General features: G+C 39.7%; 1 protein-coding gene across 1 annotated transcript in view; it reads right to left on the bottom strand.

Moving 5' to 3' along the window:
* Nucleotides 1-282: 282 nt before the first annotated feature.
* Nucleotides 283-21,695, bottom strand: part of LOC137293498 (serine/threonine-protein phosphatase 4 regulatory subunit 4-like) — an 80,605-nt gene continuing 59,192 nt past the window's right edge. Inside the window, exons 12-26 of the mRNA XM_067824072.1 lie at nucleotides 20,373-20,450; nucleotides 20,121-20,204; nucleotides 19,090-19,272; nucleotides 18,492-18,597; nucleotides 18,021-18,313; nucleotides 17,566-17,610; nucleotides 17,218-17,295; nucleotides 16,789-16,900; nucleotides 15,970-16,056; nucleotides 11,652-11,747; nucleotides 10,315-10,446; nucleotides 9,876-9,947; nucleotides 8,312-8,408; nucleotides 8,099-8,181; nucleotides 283-6,803 (exon numbers count right to left, since the gene is read on the bottom strand). Coding sequence (XP_067680173.1) covers nucleotides 6,724-6,803; nucleotides 8,099-8,181; nucleotides 8,312-8,408; nucleotides 9,876-9,947; nucleotides 10,315-10,446; nucleotides 11,652-11,747; nucleotides 15,970-16,056; nucleotides 16,789-16,900; nucleotides 17,218-17,295; nucleotides 17,566-17,610; nucleotides 18,021-18,313; nucleotides 18,492-18,597; nucleotides 19,090-19,272; nucleotides 20,121-20,204; nucleotides 20,373-20,450 — 1,626 coding nt within the window. The 3' untranslated portion in view covers nucleotides 283-6,723. The remainder of the gene's footprint in view (nucleotides 6,804-8,098; nucleotides 8,182-8,311; nucleotides 8,409-9,875; nucleotides 9,948-10,314; nucleotides 10,447-11,651; nucleotides 11,748-15,969; nucleotides 16,057-16,788; nucleotides 16,901-17,217; nucleotides 17,296-17,565; nucleotides 17,611-18,020; nucleotides 18,314-18,491; nucleotides 18,598-19,089; nucleotides 19,273-20,120; nucleotides 20,205-20,372; nucleotides 20,451-21,695) is intronic.

Genomic DNA, 21,695 nt, shown 5'->3' with positions numbered 1-21,695 from the left:
GTGTTCATTTGACACATATAATCATTTGGCTGATGGGTGCCAGGTTTGGTTTCCAGGAGCTTAGACTCAATGCAAACAGTAAGATATGGACAAAAATGCATTGGAAGGTATAATTGGTCTAATTCAAAATATACAACCTCCAAGCTGGTATCCGAGCCATAACTCTCACAAGGTGACTTTGAAATGGCAAGATAATATGATGATATGATAATATGATAGCCCATAGTTATGGAAGTGACAATATCTCAGTAAGTACACACCAGTCACAACAGAACTAGTTAGTTAGGTGGGTAAGTGAACCCTGTGTTTATTTCTATAAGAAAGGAACATTATGTACAGGACACTGTAAAAATACTGCTATTTCGGTGTGCTACATTCAACCAGAAACAGAACTGTGAGGACAAATCTTGAAATGCTACCAGGGTCATCTATCCCGCTTCTGATGCACAGATATTGGACAGCTGACGTGAGCAACATTTTGAGTTACCCAAAAGACATATTTGTAACAAAAACTAAACACTCTTATCAGGAAAATGACCCATAATTATCATGCATCCTACAAACTTACACTTCTTTAAATAATGTCCAAATGGTGAAATTATTTAATCATTAAACTCAAGTTGATACACAGAAAACTATTTGCCTCCTACAAAACATGTTGAGTTATAATCACAGAAGACAGACATGCTGAAATAGTGATATGCACATTATTAACAAGCAACAGTAATACTGTGTAAAGAGCCCTCAGACATTCATCCAACATCTGTCAACACTCCCTAACAATATAAAGACAAGAGATCACAACTATTTATCAACCAGAGTGAATAAAATGGCCTGACTCCCATTATCAACCAGTCAAGGCGTGATAATACTTAGTTGACAGGTAAATATCTACATTGCTTGTACATGAAGGATATATTCAGTAAACAGTAAGAACAAGATTTTCTGACAAACATGATTTTTTAGAAGTCCCTGTAACAAACACATATCAGAAAATGGTAAAAGTTTATATCTGAAAAACAACATTCAGACCGGACACATCCTACACACTGTAACTGGTGTATTCAAGGGATATCTCAAGTGACCACACCACACTCCGAATCAATCGCTACAGTAAATTTACATTTAGTACAATGTAGAGTGTGTGTGCACATATATATTCTCACCATATGAATCATCTGAAGATAAGGACCCATTCTTTGGTAATCCTTAACATGTATGAATTTGGTTCCACATAATTTGGATATGTACCCAAGTCATACAAAAATAAACAGCTAATGTAACTATTTCTGCAAAAATGCAAATAAAGTATGAACTCATTGAAAACTTAGATTTGACAATAAACATCTCCCTTCCATACTCAAAATACAAATGATGAGGCAGTACTGGTAAAAGTGAAATCAACATATGGTTTGACATGACATGCTGGTGTTAATGCTAACCAACTTACAGATGAAAAAGATATCTATTTGAAATACATTCAAGACATCGTTCGACAACCATGCTGCCTCCCATATACTCCTGAACTCTGTTTTTCTGGTGTATCTACTGTAGCATTTGAATTTCGTTTGTTAAAAGAAATTCCAATCTATCAAGCCAGTTCAGAAAGCACTGCCAACATTTTGAAACATTTTTGAAGAGACAAAACTGTTTGTTGATCATTATGTAACGAGTGTACAATATAGAATTCTTCTTTTCTTTTACAGACTATAAATTTGGTGATGCATCATCCAAATGAATTTCTTTAAAGTTTCCTGTCATGAGGATATCAGTGAAGGTGAATGAAGCATACCTAAAAGTGACCTATTTTCTGAACAGTCCAAAAAAATATCAAAGGTAATTGTTAATCAAATAAGATGTTTTCTGACACCATGGTTCTTGGATGAGTGTGTTTACCCGTGCTATGGTGCAGTGTGTTGCATCACAGCAAACATTGTAAGTACTCGACTGATGGCATGTCTTGTCTTTAATACGTTACTACAATATTTCGCTGTTGGTATGATTATTATTGAGAAAACCCTGCATGTTTCAAGCAACTGAAAAACTACAGATATGTACAATAAACACTGTCAGTTGTCATCTGCACTGAATTTCACTAGTTTACATTATTTACCATACCACAACAGCGGATTTGTTGATGAGCTATTTTCAATTTCGAGAAGGGGTATCATTGCAGTTCAACTTTTTTTATGGGAGCCACGGATTACCCCGCGGTTTAACCGAATCTGCTGTATCACAAAGAGTGTTATTGCGAGGGATGACTGTACACTATTATTACACATCCGATATGGTTATTGCAAAATGTTTCTATTGTCAAAAAATTATTGTGACCTGAATTATATTGAGCCCATAACAAGACAACTCAAAAAGAGGAAGGTCAACTTCCCAAATGCTTCATCTGTTATTCTTGCATTTTTGTCACTTATGCTGCACTCTCAGGATCACTGTCCTGTTGATGCATTAACTTGCAACATATGAGGTTGTTGCACTTTTGCAACAGTAGTGTTGATTTTACCATTCCCAATACACCAAGCTCCAAACATTTAGTGACCTGAGTGAGTGAATATGGTTTTATGCTGCTGTTAGTATTATTCCTGCAATATCATGCACAGAAATGGGCTTCATGCATTGTTCCCATGTGGGAAATCAAACCCAGGTCTTTGGCATGGTGAGTGAATGCATTAACCATTAGACTACCCTTGATGTACTGATTTGATGAGGAGTGCTACCTGTGTTAGTGATAGGAACGACACCATTACACAATGCTGATGAAAGCTGCCATTGTCAGTACTGAAGAGCCCCAACAATATTGAGAACTGTCAGCCTCTGACAATATTGACAAGAACTATGACATTCCAAAGATTTACACAGCGCTCAGCAATATTCCAACTGTATGTCGGCGGTCTATAAATAATAGAGCCTGGACCAGTCTATCCAGTGATCAATAGCATGAGTATCAATCTATGCAACCGGGATGTGATGACATTTGTCAATCAAGTCCTTGAGTCTGACCACCAGATCCCGTTGGGGACTCTTACTGACAAGCATGGGTTGCTGTAGATCAATTCTAACCCAGATCTTTAAGGGTCTATACGTTTTCAGAGTTAACTGTGTCACACAGTATTGGTTAATAAGGAGTCATGGTTTCGAACACTCTCCTACCAGAGCTGAATACCTGAGCAAACTGGCATTATCTTATGTAACAACTTGCCATTTGATAACTTATTTTCATATATATAAAACTTTGAATAAAACAATAAATACTATGTACCACAGACAGAATACCAGCACATTGAGACTTTGATGTAATGCACAATAAATAATTAAGCTTGGATTTCAAACATAACAGTACACAAAAAACAAATACACACACAGCCAGAGTCATGAAACAAGGCAGGGCTGCTCATGCTGCAGAATAACAAACAGGGAAATAATTTGTCAGTGCACTAGTTTCAATAGTCATGTGACTGGCACCTACATTCGGAGTTATTTCCCTTCCACTGATCTCTGCAGAAATTATCTTCTGCACTTCTAACCAGTGGAACACAGTCAAATATAGAACACCAATATGTCACCAATACCCAAACGTTACATTTGCACAAAAAGACTTAACTAAAACATGTTGCTTTTTTTGTTGAAAGGACTCTTTCTGTATAATCTTACTTAAAAGAGGGACACTTTCCAGTTTAGCTCCAGACAGGATATTTTGGCTGTCACCATGTCTACAAATTTCAGAGATATTAACATCAAAACAAATATGCTACATTTTGCTGAGCAGACAAAATGCAGAAATCCAGTCCATACATTTTATATTCTTCACACATATGACAAAATGTATATCTGAATCATTTCCTTCAAAAACATGTTAAATAGTCTACCTCCTTATTCACAGGTGTGTTAGAATCCACTTCAAAATGACAGCCAAACTGTAAGAAACATTTTGTCCATAGGCACTTGTTCTTGTTCAAGTAAACATATTGTTGCCATAACCACTCGGTTTTGATTTAAGGAAAGGTGAAATGATGCTGGCTACAGCCACTTTGGTGCCAGTTGTATGGGGAGGTAAGGTGCTGTGAAACCTGGACATATATCAGTAGCAAACATGGAATCTGCACTCTTCCGTCTCTATCTCCTCTCCACAGCAAGTAGTGTTAGTCTGCATGACTGACATATCAATGTATGACTCTTTGTACATAAAAGTTACTTAATTCTAATTTCAAGATCATGTTAATTTGCACTTTCAACGAATCTTGTTTAAAGAGAAATTACACATATCTGACCTTGACCTTGACCTTGTGACTGACAGGGAAAAGCATGGTATTTCAACAGACAGTGGTATCAGTCTATACTGGTCAACAGACTGATGTATCAAAGATACATCCAGATACCAGTACTCTGCCCTGAAAAACATACCGGTCAATCAGTTAGGGGCATATGGACATTCAACCATGACAAGTGACACTCCTGCACTTTGGTCCATCAACAATAATTACACAAACATGACCACAAAATTAAGTATTTATTTGAAAGCACTTCCTCCCAACACAAACCAGACATAATCAATACTGTTCTTTCCTTTGTAACAGAACATTCTGTTGTGATTCCTAGATTCACTGATGAATCAAACTATCTTTTGCAAAGAAAATAAATAATGACAGTATTTTAGTTTGCCAATAACCATGGGATTCAGCATAGGGCAAAATCTATCACATCTTGTGACATGACATTCCATTGTGACATTTCACATGTGGATAGTGATGTTACACTGTCATACAAGCAATATCTTTGGAAATAAATAGTGTGAGGTTGTTCCAATGTCCTTCAAAGTTAATAAGTTTACTCATGAGTGCAAATGATTTGCTTGTAATGATCTTAATGTCTATTTAACACATAGCTTTGGACTTAAAGTGATCATCACAGATCTCAGAATTCTGTTATGTAACCCTTAGTGGCCAGGCATTGTTCCTTTCTGTCATGGTAGAATGGACATAAACTAAATACTTTTAGAAGACAGTTGAGATAAATTATAATAAAAACAAATAGTTGCTTTTGCAAATATGACAATTCCTGCCAACATATTTCAAATGACATTTTATAAATATCATCAAATTTGAAACCACTAAATTGAAAGTTTATAATCTAACATCAGTGTTCTGATCATTCATAGAGAAGGTTATGCACTACTCAAAAGAAGTTAAGGGTCAGTCAATTCTTTCATATTACACCAGTTAATGATTCATATGATGTGATATATTAACTATTGCAATGTGAACCAATTGTTCCATTCTTTCATAATACTGCAATAGGAAAAAGTGAAAGAACCCAGGTGGTCCTAATTTCTTTTGAGTAGCATATGTGATTGCACCAACAACTGGAGACATCATTCTCTGTATGGGCAATTTGATATGGAATTCAAATGCAATGACATCTGTATTGTGCAGACTTTATACATAAACATGATCTCAAAACAGATCTTAGCATTTCTTCACAGATGCCCAAAGAATGTTTGATATAACTTGGCGTATACATATTTATTATCCATCTGTCAATATATACTGTGTTCCGTCTGATCTTCTAGCAACAAACAAAACAAATCATCTCAATTCAGTTTGCTAATCTGTATCAACTGAACTTAGTAAAGAATCTTTTGAACACAAATGAATGTTGAAATTCATTGGTAATATAGACGAGTGGGGACTGAGAGAGTTGATGGAACATTGTCATAGGATTGTGCATGATGAACAGGATAACACCGACTTGCTGATATGGATGATATACATACAGACATGATACAGTCGTAACACTCATTACTAACAGAACATAGTGCATAATGTTAGTATTGTTCAAATCAGGACAACTATTCCTCTACTATCACAGTTGATACCAGCAGCAGCAGATTCCATCAGTCAGCTGATCAGGGCTGTATTGGGATAATAATTCACATTCCTCCAGTTATAGAAGCAGGGTAGGTAATCCATCAGTCTGTTGATGAGACCTGTGAAGGGATATCTCACATGCCTCAAATGCAGCATCAGCAGCTCCCTGAAGTCACATGGAGTTATCTCCCCAAAGTCACATGGAGTTATCTCCCCGAAGTAACATGGAGTTATCTCCTCCAAATCACATGGAGTTATCTCCCTGAAGTAACATGGAATTCTCTCTCCATATTACACAGAGTTATCTCCCCTTGCACATGTTGCCATTGCTGTACAGGGTTACTATTGTATTGCTGTATGTACACGTACATTAGACAGTGGTATGCTGGCCTTACAGTGCCACCTGTTGACAGTCAGTGAGTATTCCAACAATGATGCACAAGTCCCATCTACAGCTACAGCTACAAACGGAAGCCCGGCTCGACGTCACATCTCCCTTTGTTGTCTTGAAACAGTAGGGCGAACAAGTCCATGATACTACCTACATATACTGGTTGGAATGTTCCGATATCATCTAACCATCGCCACCACCACTTTCAACAGCACTTTATACAAGGACAGTTACACAGACATAAGACAGCACAGAAAGGTGGTATTTGCTCAGGGGGCCCAACCCAAAGTCACATAATCTGCTGATGCTCTGTGGTTAGTGGACGGAATTGGGACTGCCACAGTGCTGCATCACGCTCCGTGCAGACACACAGCAGCCAGCACACATATGCTTCAGTGCCACACATCACACACTTTTCCAGGTGGTATATGTACAAGCACAGGTCCATAGACAAGGTCATTTGGTAGTCTTCTTGCTGCCTGCTGCAAGACCGTTGGTTCCTGAACCTGTGCGAGGTTTCACAGTGAGTTTAGAGTCTGAAACACATTAACACACAAATGAAACGATCTGCATCAGTTTAATGTCACATTTCTTCTTTGAAACAAATTGAGGAAAAGGACAAGAAGGTGCATGACCAGAACACTGTCTATACTATATATATTGGGCTGAGAGACAGGGCCAGAACAATGTCTATACTATATATATTGGGCTGAGAGACAGGGCCAGAACACTGTCTATACTATATATATTGGGCTGAGAGACAGGGCCAGAACAATGTCTATACTATATATATTGGGCTGAGAGACAGGGCCAGAACACTGTCTATACTATATATATTGGGCTGAGAGACAGGGCCAGAACAATGTCTATACTGGGTTGAGATACAGGGCAAGAACATGGTCTGCACTGGGAGATAGGGTCAAGCATTACAGAAGAGGCCAGAATACTGTGGGTAGCTAAAAGGTGGCCAGAACACTGCATAGGGCTGAACAGGCTCAACAGTAGCTAACAGAGAGGTCCAGAACACTTGGCTCTCTATACTGGGCTGAAAGAGGATGAAAACACTGTCTACAGGAAGCTCAGGTATGGCCAGACCACTCTATGGGGGTGAGAGATGTCGAGAACACTGGGGTAAGAGGGGCAAAACAATGTATAGGTTTGAAATGACCAGAACACTTCATATACAACGACAAGAAAAAGCCAAGACAGTGTCTGCAGGTGATTAGAGAAGGTCAGGACTATGTCTGGAAAGTTTTTAGAGAAGGCCAAGACAATGCCTGCAAGGGGATTATAGAAGGCCAAGACGATGCCTGCAAGGGGATTATAGAAGGCCAAGACAATGCCTGCAAGGGGATCATAGAAGGCTAGGACAATGTCTGCAAAGGTTTTAGAGAAGGCCATGACAATGTCTGCAAGGGGATTATAGAAGGCCAAGACAATGCCTGCAAGGGGATTATAGAAGGCCAAGACGATGCCTGCAAGGGGATTATAGAAGGCCAAGACAATGCCTGCAAGGGGATCATAGAAGGCTAGGACAATGTCTGCAAAGGTTTTAGAGAAGGCCATGACAATATCTGTATGGGGATTAGGGAAGGCTAGGACAATGTCTGCAAGAAGCTGAGAGAGGACCAGAACTTTGAAAGGGGCTGACTTCAAGTCAGAACACTGTAATTGTTTGAAGGAGGACCAGACCACTGTAAAAGTTTAACAGAGTACCAGAACACTGTAAGGGTTTGACAGAGGACCAGACCACTGTAAAAGTTTGACAGAGGACCAGAACACTGTCTACACAGGACTGAGAGAGGGCAATAAAACATGGCTAGCTACTGACCACTAGCAGTGCTGTTGGCGCTATTCAGTGATCCTCGTCTAGCTGTCACACCAGACACTGGCAGACTCCCCACTGAACTCTTCCTGCAACAACAAACACTCAAGTCGTCATGTAATTCATGCTACATGTCACTTGTACCCTATGTGACAGATGCCAAAACCAAAATGTGAGACCCTCAAACATAAAGCCTCTCTAAACAGATGCCGAACTAACCTGACGCCTGCACTGCTTGGAGCTGCGAGGTTCCCAGATCTAACTGCTGTTGCTGCAGGCTTCGTCGTCTTGGAGCTGCCACTGCCGCCACCAGCACCTGCAACATCATGACATACAGAACATGACATACTGCACATCATACCTATCTTCAAATATTCAACTGAAAACAAAAAAATTGTGCAGTAAGTAAATCTTAACAGTTGTAGTTAAATCATGAATCATTTACTTTTTCTTTTATCATAAATCTGAAATATTCAAAAAATGCATGTTAACCTTCAAAGGATGAAGAATTACATTTCAGTGTGTCTACAAGTGTAACAAATAAACGTTGAAAAAAGTCACCTTTCACATCAAGGGTAAATATGAAAATATATGTAGCAATACTACTAAGATAATATTTCTGAACAAAACCAACGAGAAGCAATAGGTTGCAGGCTATTGGGGTTACAGATGGCAGCACCAGTCTGGCACAGGAGGAGGTTTGTAGCACAAGGCTTTATATTGGGAGGATCAGGGAGAAATTTGGGGACTCCACACTGTACTTTACTGTGTATGTGTCACATCACCCAAGTCTCAAAATAAATATCAAAATAAACACAGATAGACACATGTTGACACATGAGGAATAACCCATAAGACACTCCACCCGCATCCCACACCAATCCATGTACCACACAGGAACGATCAGTGTTCTGAGTTCAGTTTGTTAGGTTTGAAAAATGTTTTTGTTCAGAACACAGTGTTAGAGGATGTAGTATATCACTGACTGTCCACAGTGTTGTAGAGGACAAAGTGTATCACTGATAGCTCACAGTGTTTAGGAATACAGTATATCATTGACTAGCTATAGTGTTTGTGATAATAGTATATCATTGACTGCCTTTTGCGTAGAGATTAATTTAATGGCAGAAACAGTGATTTGTGTATCCACATGTGTATCTCCATCATCAGTCACACTGGCTTTTGTTGGGAAACAAGGCAGTCACAATCTTCCTGAGACCATGCAGACCTTCAAAACTGAAATACTGGAAACGCAACAGATTGAGATCAGCAGACACAATAACTACAGGAGAAAGGCAGGGAGAAGACAACAGTCTTAGTAAACCTAAGCACACCTCCAAGACAGTAGACAAAGGAGGAAAGGTGATGAAATATATGAAACATGGCCTGACTGAAGCAAAAAGTCAAGTTTACAAAGAGGAACACAAAACCTGGGTTGTGTTCTAAGTGCAAAGATAAAGAGAGTTTGTTTGCAAATGTACAAGCTGAATAATTTCAAAGACTTCACAATATCAGACATAACAGAAATGAATCAGGAATTAAAATTCTCATGAAAATTTCAAGAATACTGAAAAAAAAATACAACAAAACAACCAGCCACAAAGAAAATGGCCAACGAATGCTGCTCCAAGAAAAAAATGATATGATCAGACACAAGGACAGAGGCAAGGGAGGTAACTGAAGGTGTTGCAATCAACAGAACATACAGCAAGCAACGGTAAATAAAATCAGAGCCACAGACCACACATGACTACACGTAGCCGGTAACCAGATGACCACTGACCTGATTGCCCTGAGCAATACACCGGGATTTTACACATTAACTCCTTCTTGGGCGACCCGCCCAGTTTAGAATCTAGCAACAACAAAGTGCTAGGTTAGATATTTATATTTGTGAGAAAATCATGAAATTCCATGCATAAAAATCACATATAATATAATAATATTCTGATCAATTTTGTAAAATCAGTTTATCACTGACATGTATGTAGTTCATGCTGGAAAAGTTCTCTTGGACAACATGAATAATGTTTAATTTGTGGATCCTGCTCAATGCCCCTATCAGAAACAGACTCAACCCTGAAGGTTGTAGATATTGTGTTGTTAGTGTGCATGACGACATGCTCAGACTTCTACCGATGTTTCATGGGTAATAATGCACCTTGGTGTGTGACTTAGTTCATCATGCAGACACTGCCTTGGTGGCAGATGAACTCCCTCACCCTTGTTGGCACCACCAATGCCTCCGCTGCTGACGTTGCCACTGCTGCTGCTTGGGGTCACACGATTCATGCTGCTGCCGACAGGGAGCCCATCATTTTTGGGTTTTAGTGGAATGCGACTCGGCTGCAAATCTACATGACCAAGGGAAAATTATCATCTGGATACCACTTCATATATATCTAAAACGAGCATCTTGCATCACATTGCCCTTAAAGTTTCCAGAATGTTATATATCAGAGAAATTACAGGAAATCTTTTCAAGAACAAACCGTCAATGAAAGTTATCCATTCAAAAAGCATGCAAAAATAGTTTCCTATCCCATGCAGATCAGATTCACTAAAAGGAATCGACCAACAGCAAGACCAGCACAGAGGACATCATACAATCATCCTGGAGAGGAACAGTAAGGAACACTGTATTCCACATTCACCGCATATACACATGCAGTTTGCTTGTTTCCTTCAAGCATCAATGTACAAACAAAAAACAAAAGAATTCATTTGACCATAACATCATAGGTTGCAGGAAAAAAGACAGTATTGGGAATACAAGACCAGAGGAAACTCAGAGCGACAGTTCCCAGGGCTAGCTCAAAAGGATTAGATAGAAACATCCATCAAGCTTGATGCATACATTAAAAAGCATTACAAGCTGCTCTGTTTTACATGCTGTATTGTTTATAGCAATGTACAGGAGATCTGGGTTCAGCATTCTAACACTTCCTTATTCAATGAAATTCTAAAAGCTTGTGAGAGTTTCAACATCTGGCTTTCATCCTGAAAACATGTGTAGATCAATGACTGACAGATGACAGGAGATGATAACACTTGTCAGAAGAATTGAAGGCATCAGAAAGCTTGCAACCCATTTCATCAGAAGGCATGTAGACACCATCACAGGTCTAGCAGAGGCTATGTAGACACCTTAACAGCTCCACCAGAAAACTCATGGGCATCATCACTGCTTCATCAGGTCTGTTGAGGTCATCACAGCTCCTCCTGGTGCTTGTGGACACCATGACAGCTTCACCAAAAGGTCTGCTCCACAAAAAGGCATGTTGAGGAGATCACAGCTTCATCAGAGGCTTGTGGACACCATCACAGAAAAGGCCTGTTGAGGTCATCAGGGTTCAGTCAGAAGGCAGCAAGAACTGGAGGATACTTTCATGCAGATCATGCACTCAGATATGTTAGTTCTGGTCTGTTGTCTTGATTTGTCCCTTTGAGAATTAGCAGCCATTTCAAGCACATCATGCAGCAGACAATCCAAAAGAATGGATTAGTCATCCTTCTCAGAAAAAACAACAACATGCAAATAGAGGCGACCTCAGCTTACCTCGACGAGGGATTTGTGACAGTGATGGAATGGAAGTAGTAGATTTAGATTTGACCAGATGTGAGTTCCTCACAGTGGAGACACGACCCTTGACATCTTGAAACAATCAACACACAGACAATCAACAAACAAAACAATACGACAGGTTGGTTCGGTCAGCCATGCAGTCAATGACTCAGCTCCTGGACAAGACCTAAAAACATATACATATGGATCTGGCCACAGAGAGTTGTCGCTTTACATTGGGCCTACCTGCTCACAAGGAATTATGTTAAAAACTATGTAACATGTTTTAACATTTGACAAACTGAAGGAAAACAAAGTTATATAGAAAGTCAACTTCTTTATTATAATGAGTACAATGTTTCGGTGTAGGTATAAACACCGAAATGCTGTGCTTTTTGGAATAAAGAAGTTGATTATCCATACAACTTGGTTTTCATTCACCTATACAACATCTAAAATGCCTCTAAAAATATATTTATGGATAATACCATTTAGACCACAATCACTGGTGAATGATTTAGGTTTGACGTTGCTTTAATCAGTATTTCAGTTATTATACAGCTTATCAAGTCAGTGGGCACAAAAGTTCAATGTGATAAAGGTCTTTGATGTTAATCACTTTGGTGACCCAATGTACAGTCAGTGCTGACATTCCTAAAAACGTAATATGGGACAAACTGAGATTGGAAGCTACGATAACAGTTTTTGTCAAGCCCAAGGGACAAAACTCCTCACAGTAAAAGTATCAACTTTGTGGACATATGCTTAGGTAGTTGAAACAAAAGCACAGAGTATTATCATGGAAATCATGGGAAATAAAAATACACATCCAACTCTTTGGAACATAAAATGAAAAGCAAATTAGTTGTCATTTCCAACAACTGAAGAGTTACATACACTTACCACTACAGACAACAATATATGATAATGTGACGCATATGAGCATGCTGTTAGAATGTTCATTCCAGCTGTTACTTCTATATACCACCCCTGAAGTGTACCTCCTTTACCAGAACTGCCACAAAATACTATTGCCACACACTACATCTACACAGATCACAACACAACGTACTAACATGCTTTATACAGACATCATGCTGTATCTACTTGCTGTGAATAAAAGGCACATTATTGTTAGTAGGCAAACTGAATCAACCAACAGGATTAGGAGTTGTTGTCAGTGTGGAGTTACCTCCCCTTCTACATGGGAGGCCCTGTTGAACTTGGCCTCATGGGTATTTTACAATGGCATGTGACAGTACACTCTGACAGGTGTCTACAAGTTTTTACTATAAAGACACATTACAGGTAGGAAAAAATTAAAATGCTGGGTGTCTGACAAATACACACTTATTCAGTATGTTTGCAACATGTTTCAGAGGGGTGTTCAAAACCTTAATGTTGGATAAAAATCTTCATTTCATCAATTTTGTAGTGTGGTGTAGTTTAATGGTCAGACAAATTTTCCCTCTGACAAAATGACCATAATGAGATCAAGGCAAACACCCCAATTTCACCAATCTATTTTTTTCCACAAGATCATTAACACTGTAACCTGGAGAGAAAAATCATTTAACCTGGCCTGCAAGCTCTTAACCCCAGAAGCAATGTATATTGTAACACTAAAGAACTGACCATTTGTATGATATTAGGAAAGTCATTAAATACACCTAGTCTTACCAAGACATGGGGTTCTTCTGCCACTGTTTTCAAACCAGCATGTTTTGGAGTATTAAAAGAAGCTCAACGTTTTCAGAACTTGGTATTTCTAGAGTTTGGGGGCATGTTTCAAATGGAAGGAATTAAGTCTTATTAGTACACAGAACTTTTTACTTCACAGAAGTAATCACACATGAAATGTAGTCTAAGCTGACATAATCATGCACAAACATGTTCATAAAGCACTCAACCATGTCTGCCTCAATCTTGTCACTTCCTATAGCAACAATGCATCTAAGCAGCATGTGACCTAATGCAGTGGATCACTACTTTGTGTTGTCATCACTTCAGACAGATGTCTTCAATGCATTCAAGAAGGAACACAAGATCTGATATGCTATTTGTGAAATGACCACACCTTATGTTTTCTAGATGTGTACAGTAAATAGGATATCTATCAATAATGCCTGAACTGAGCGTTCAAGGCATCATGTAGGCTGCCAAACCCTGTCAGGTGACGCCATTCATTGACGCTTGCCTATCTTACATATACTACTCAAAAGAATTTAAGAACACTACATTCTTTCATATTAGTTAACATAATATAATATCAGTTCTTTCATAATCTGTCATGATGTATACGACTTTTCTATATCTTGCATGACAGATTTACAGAAATATCAAAGGATCTGGTGCTCCTTAGCTTTGTTTTGAGTTGTAATCTTGTAGAAATTTACACAAACAGGGAAAGAATCTTCCAAAATGTAGGTTATTTCTAACAGGCAAAAACCTGAAGCAGTGCATGATGCCGTAGTTCGGAGGCATGCAGTGAGTCTACTAGGAAAGATGGACAAGCTGGCAAACACCAGTGTCCAGCACTAGTCTACTATTGTCTGCAGAGAACTAGAGGGCGGGCAAAGAGGCGGGGAGTGCAGTTACCTTCGGGATACAAATGGGGCGGGTATAGGAAGCCTGTGCTTGGCACTGTAGGACAGAAACAACACGCATCTAACTTTGACTTTCACAACCATGTGTTGGCATACTGGCGGTGAGAGATAGCATGATGAAATGAAAATGTTCGAGAAACTTACATGTGTCAATGCAAATTTCTTTAGAAACTGGTAACTTATTACAGTTTGGGATAAGCTGTGGGACTGGCTCTTTTGTTAAATATATATACTCACCCTCCCAAGAATAAACAATACAACGAACAATATTTGTTTTATTTCCCCTCAGACCAACATTTTAAGGGTATATTTCCACATATAGAATTATGGAATCTGACATAAAGAGAAACCTATCACTTTTTCAAAGCACCTTTCATGTAACTGTGATAAATATTGTCAATCCTGTCTTAATATCTTTCTTCTCGACATAATAAATGACCAGTTCCTACCTGTTGTAATTAAACTGAACCAGTCAGCAAGTTTAGAATATCACTGCAATGTTACTGTCAATATCCACACAGACTGTCTTGGAATTACTGAGACAATGAATCAATGTTGTGTTAACAGAGTTTCAACACAGTAACAAACATGTTAGTGACAGTATCAATGAGGGCCTATGATTAAGTGTTGACTTGAATGTTAGGGTGGTTTGTGACATGTTATAGTAATGCATGGTTAGGGAATATGGGACATGGAAGGGAGGGGGTGCAGGGGGCTGGGTGCAGGGGGCTGGGGAGAGGGCAATGTTATGCATGGTGTTGCAGCAGCAGGGTGGGGACTTGATGGTAGATGTATGACCTTGGTCTGGGTTTGTAATCGAGAGGCTGGTGTTCGGTTCGGTGGGAAAATGGGAGTTACAGTGGGCTTTGAGTCCAGAATGTGGATGGCAGGGTGGAGTTTTGGTATGGAATGGGGACGGAAAGGTTGTTGGTTTCTGTCTGGTATGTGGAAAAAAAGGTGAAGTGTGGGAAAAAGGGTGGGCTTTTGTTTGGTGTGTGAAAAGAAGGGTGGGCTTTTGTCTGGGATGTGGAAAGGTGGGTGGACTTTTGTCTAGGATGTGGAAAGAAGGGTGGGCTTTTGTATGAGATGTGGAAAGAAGGGTGGGCTTCTGCCTGGGATGTGGAAAGAAGGGTGGGCGTTTGTCTAGGATTTAGGATGGAATGAGCTGGCAGAACGGGTTTGGGTATACTGACATGGACTTTGGCTGAATGAGGCTGGGAAACTGAAGGAGGTCAGATAGTATGTTTGGTGGCTAAGAGATATCCTTTAATCCTTCACTAACTTGGCATGGCACATGGAGAACTACTGTAAAACTACAGAGTGAGGGAAAGACAATAGAGTGTAAAGAGGTGAAGACAGCACTAGTGACAGAACTAGAGACAGGATAGACAGAGACGTCTGATGGGGATCAGCCATTTTCTAAAACACATTAAAAAATCTATTAAACCATCTTATTGATTATTTTTATGATCCAATGTGATCTAAACATCTACAAACAAGCCAATCACATTAAATTTGCATGATATCACAAGACTGAAACAGTCTGGTATTTCACAAGAAATATCTGGTCAGCCTAATTCTCCCAACAATGGCTGGTATCCCATCAAACCTTTCTCCAGTAGTTGTGGGTGGGGAGTCAGGGGCAGGCTGTGAGGTGGAGGAGGGCCTACCTGGACTACTGAAATACAGACATGGACCTAGCTCACCTTTACTTGTACTCATGGAAGTATTGGAAGAGGATGAGGTACTTGGTGTTCGTTTGATTTCTTTGACATCTTTTGCTGTTTTACCACCTGGGTCACGTGCAAAACAAATGTTCCATTAGAGCATCCAATATTCTCTAAATAATACTGGCCTGTCTTACAAATTCCTTGCCAGTTACAAATTTTCACAAGCTTAAGGTGCATTTCTTGAATTTTGATTGAGCAAGGAATTTCAGAAGTCAAATATTATGTCAAGGGTATCTCTAAGCTTGCAACACCTAAATTTGCTACATATATTCATTTCAAGTTTTGTGCTTGTATTGATGTAGAGAGATGGTAGTAGGTTCTTGAGGGGACACAGAAGAAGCACTGTCAAAATGTTACTAGCTGGTTGGGTTTTGGACATTTCAGAATCTTTAGGTTCGTTGAAATGCTGCTAGCAGACAAAGCCACCTTTTTCCACACTGAACACCATCGGTGGCATCAGAACAGAATCATTCTATAAATCTCAGCAATGATATGGATGCTAAACGGAGATGAAGTACCAATCTACAAAACTGTAAAGCTGATACACAATCAAAAGGCTTCAGAAAAAGGATCCTATAGTTGGAACTTAAATTCATGCGAGGTATTTCAACCTGACAGACCAACATTCATCACCTCTACAGAATAGATGGGAGGAACATGCATCCTTGATGCAATGATGGCGACCACATCCTCACCACATGTGTTGCAGCAATAGGAATAAGCTAGACATGACATTCTGTCATAGTGAAGCAGAGACAAACTTGTAGGCCAAGCATCACTCACATGCACACTCACCTTTACCCTTGGGACCTGGTATTTTACTTGAACCATTATCTTTTTGCTTGGCAGCATTGCGCTTTTCTCCCTTTGCTGCTTTGGCCTCCTCCTCTTTGCGTTCTTTTTCTTCCTGTAAAAGCATGAACAAGAAGTCTGAGTTTTCCTGTAAAAGCATAAATGGCAAAGTCTGAGTGAGCTTTGCATGTAACAGACACCACAGTTCAACTATATCAGAGCTATGGTTCTTCACCGAATCTTCAATCTTCTGCAATCTGAATCCCTACAAACTTGGAATCTCATTTACAGTGAGAGCCGTTTAGGTTCTAAGTGGCTCTAGACTGTTCATATCATGTCATCGGCCAACCCTTTCAGCCAAGCCGAAATGCAGTTTATAAACCCATGGGATGACAAGATGCCCACTATCCTGGCTCTCCTCTCTCTACTCACCTGTTCCAGCAGTTGCTTCTCATGTTCCTCCTTCAACTGGTCTTCAATGTCATCTTCAAAGTTTTTCCTTCGAGACAACTGTGAAGTGAAATTTGAAATGTGTGCATACTGTTGGGTGGAAGGGGAAGGCTTACTGGTGTCCCCTGCCATAGTATTGCTAGAATATTCCTAAAGGTAGTGTCAAACTAAATTCACTCTCTCATTCACAGTGTGTACTACTGCTTCAAATTTCAAATAACAACTGTGACATCACATCTAGACATTAGCTGTTTCATTATGTGAAACTGTTAATCTGTATGTATATCTGTTGTATACTGTCGCTGATTGTTCTGTCAATGTATTACCTACCAGTGACTCCATCTGAACATGGATCCGATCCAACTCCTCCACTGCCTGAAACAACATCAACAACTATCCATTAATGGAATGTGACAACACATGTATAAGCATAGCATTGTTTGAAAATACACCCAGTGTGATAATCTTACTGCATCTTCACTGTTTCATCCTCGTCTGTCAACCCTAACCCTTCATGACTGTCAGATTCTACCTTTCATGGTTACCAGACACTACCTTTCATGGTTACAAGACACTACCCTTCACATTTACCAGATGCTGCACTGCATGGTTACCAGACTCTACCATTCATGGTTACCAGACAATTGATGTCTGACAGATCTATCCCTGCCATGCTAGCTGGACCCTACCCTTTGGGTCTTCTGGATCCAAGTTTTGGGCTTTGTGGGACCCTACCTTTCATGACTGCCAGACCCCATCCTTTATGACTGCCAGATCTTGCTTACCTGTTTAATGGCTGAGATGACATCCCTGTCCTTCTCGTTGATGAGAATCCTCCTGACACTGGCCTCCAGCTGCTGAAGCAGGTTGCGATCGTATGGCAGTTTGATCAGCTGCTTGAGCAATGGTAACACAGTACACAGGCGCAACCTGATGTTAGCCACTGGGTCTGATGTCAGTTCCAATACATTTTCAAAGAAATGCTCCTTGAAGAATGCCTTTGAATACAGTTCCATCACAAAGCGGCAAATGTCAATGAAAAGACTTCGATGGTGACAACTTCTTCCATGACAGAAATCTGGAAAGTGATTTGGTACATTTTGGATAACCAAATATGAATGAATGTCATGGCACGACAAACTTTGGTTATGGTGTTAAATGTATGATGTAGTTTTTTATAGGCTCACAAATATCGTAGTACCACAAATCTTGAGTACGATCATAAATCCAATTTCACCTCACCATATCCGACTTACCTTCAATTATGTGAGCTATAAGTTCTTCTCTCTGCTCCTGTTTCTTCAAGTATCGCAGCAGCACCAGCAATGTCCGTGCAGCTGCGTGTCTCACAGGAATTGCTCTCTTTAACAAGACAACAGGCTGTCCTTTACATAGTCCCAAGGCAGTGAAAGAAGCTAGGCTATGAACGTGAACTTTATACTGACTGCAATATGTTTTTCAAACAATATGTACAACAATATCTTTTGTGAACTGGTATGTTGGTATGCAAAAACATATATGTCCATGACTGTCCAGTCCACATGTCCATGAATGTTTACTCCATGTGTCCATGACTGTCTAGTCCACAAGTCCATGACTGTCTAGTCATATGGCCACTGACTGTCTAGTCCACATGTCCATGACTACATGTCCATGACTGTATAGTCCACATGTCTATGACGGTCAAGTCATATGTCCATGACTGGTCTATATGTCCATGACTGTCTAGTCCACATGTCCATGACTGTCTACACCATCTGTCCATGAATGCCCAGACCCACATGTTCATTACTCTCTAGACCATATCTACACTTTTATGGATGACTCATTCAGCTTCAAGATGAGACAACTCACCGCTGTGAACAGTTTCTGGAAGAGGACTGGAATGACTTTATTGCTGATTGCATCACTAGAGCAGCTTTTGGGTAGACAGGATAGGGTGGACATCAGCTCCTCCTGGGCACGCCAGTTGTTGGAGGAGAAGATGACATTATCTGCCGCCAGGAGAGCCGGTACCACGTCCGACAGAGAGTTCATCTGTGGGAATAACAAGAAGCATTCATACTTCTCAACAGAATTACTATATATTCCTATGGATAAAATGTCATGTAGTGACAGTAAAATAGCTATGTTGATATAATTCTCTGTCAGCAGTATTACAGCTATATGGTGGTGGTCTGAAAATAACAGTATGGACCAGACAATCCAGTGATCAACATGACTGGGTTAAAGCATGAACAATGAGTGGTGGGCCATCAGCAAAGACACACAGCCTCACCACCTGATCCTGTCAGTATGTCTGTGAGCACTGGATACAACCAGATACTAGCTTCAACTGGGCAATACTGGGCCTCCTTTCACAAAGCATTATGGTGATAATAAGTCACTGAGGTAACCTTAGTGCGATGTTAAAGAATGGGAGTTAAACCTAACCTTTAGTAAAGGTTGCTTCGTGAAAGGAGCCCCTGTGCTTTATTGGGGTATATTTGGTAACACTGGGTGATACAAAGAACTACTGGGCTATACTGGATACAGGTGATACTGGGGTACATGACCAACATTTGGGTATGCTGAGGGTGTGTTGAAGGGATACAGGTGAGTACTGGAAAATAATGACAATGAGGGAGCTAGTGAGGAATTCAGGGAAGAATAGGTCCCTTATTTGTTGCAAGAGCCAAAATCGAGAGGAAAAAGCAGAGAAAATCCTAATTAAAGACACAATGCAACACAAGAACCCAAGAAAGGAAACAGTATATTCCAAATGAATAAAGATCTTGTAAATATTAAATAATCAAAGATTACAAGATCTTTCAAAAGCATTTTTCAACACCACATTTCTCTATAAAATCAATGTACATGGTGGATTTGGGGAACAAGATGTGTACCTTGGCTTCTGTGATAGTTCCACCTCCACCTTTAGCCAGCACTTCTAGAGTCTCAGGGAGATGAGCAATGATCGCCTGCAGGACCTGTAGACAGACACGTGTCACGGAAATAGAGAGCAACTTCCGACGGATTCTATAACTGATTTTGTTCAAATTGTATTAAAATCTTTTAGTAGTTTTCTTTAAGCCATGGGCCACATCTCCATTGAGATTATTAAGTTCAAACAAGGCATGAAAATCAAAGCATCTGACCTCAATGGAATCATCTTTGAGCAGGTTCATGAGGTCTCCCTGAATTAGATGGACACAACTGCCGAGCTGCTTGGACACCTGAAAACAAACAAAACAATTATAGTTTAATACCAAATAATTTCATGTGCATGGTATATTTAGCTGACCAACATCTGTGTGATGACTTTCATGGACAACCTTTCATGTTACACAAGTCAAAGGTCATCCATGAATTCCTTACACACACATGGGTAGGAAACCAACCTAACATAACTGGTATGATACACATGAGTGAAACAATATTCAAGACTGGTGATTGTCTTCCCCATGGCGATCACCTAATGCTAGATTGTGAAGGACATCATTCCTTGACAAGGTAGTCTTGATCAGATTTGTTAATCATGGTTCACACAAATTCACCTAAGTCTCTGTCAATATCAGCACTGGTATCAGTTACTTGATCTTATTTATAGCTAAAATGGATAGAATTATCATTAAAACGACCGCACATTATCAGAAATGAGCGGTCCACTGTAACTTGATAATGCCCGCAAAATGCTTAACAATGGGCCATTATCAAGCTCATTGTTAGGTGACGTCATATGTAGCTCAACTGTTGAAGTTCATCACCTACGGTTCGCTTGAACTTGGGTTCATTATTGAACATATATCTGGCTCACATTCGTCACATGTGCCTGTGCCATTATGCACTTTGCTGCCTGTGCCAACCATAACAATCGTACCATAAATGACAACATACAGCAATGAAAATATCGACTTGAAGTCTAACGTTGTTGATAACTGAAAACAATGGCGGCTGGTAGTATGAGCAGAGGTCAAGGTCGAATGTGTGTTGTTCTATGATGTGTCTATGTTTGTGAAATGTGTGTCAGTGACCTCCGTTGTTTTGTTGTTGGCAGTAAATGCTTCTAAACTGATGCCGCTGTTTTTACTCTTATTTTTCTTATTAAAAATTCTATCCATTTTAGCTATAATAACGGTAACGCTATCTTTCAGGGCATTATCATTTGCAGAAGCCCTCGGTCTTTTCAACTGCCCTCCTTCGTCTTATACTAGTTTGCGTTATCATCACTGCCTGGATAATCAAACGACAGTGTGGAAACTTTTATGTTTGTTGAGGAAGGCATAAATAGGTTTTGAAATATGAATAAAGTAAGCATAAATGTGTTGCCAACAGTTGACAATTTTACTGGGAATGAAGACAGATTTGGGCACTAATGCCTGTCATTTTACAAACTGCTTCCAACTTGGTTTCACTTGTTAGATATATTAAATAAGTACTCTGGAAACTGGTATCTGTCAGAATGTAGTAGTCTTTATGGG

This window comes from Haliotis asinina, chromosome 8 (assembly GCF_037392515.1).
Source record: "Haliotis asinina isolate JCU_RB_2024 chromosome 8, JCU_Hal_asi_v2, whole genome shotgun sequence".
Classification (NCBI taxonomy): domain Eukaryota; kingdom Metazoa; phylum Mollusca; class Gastropoda; order Lepetellida; family Haliotidae; genus Haliotis; species Haliotis asinina.
The sequence above is the reverse complement of the archived record's forward strand: the minus strand, read 5'-3'. Positions and strand labels throughout refer to the sequence as shown.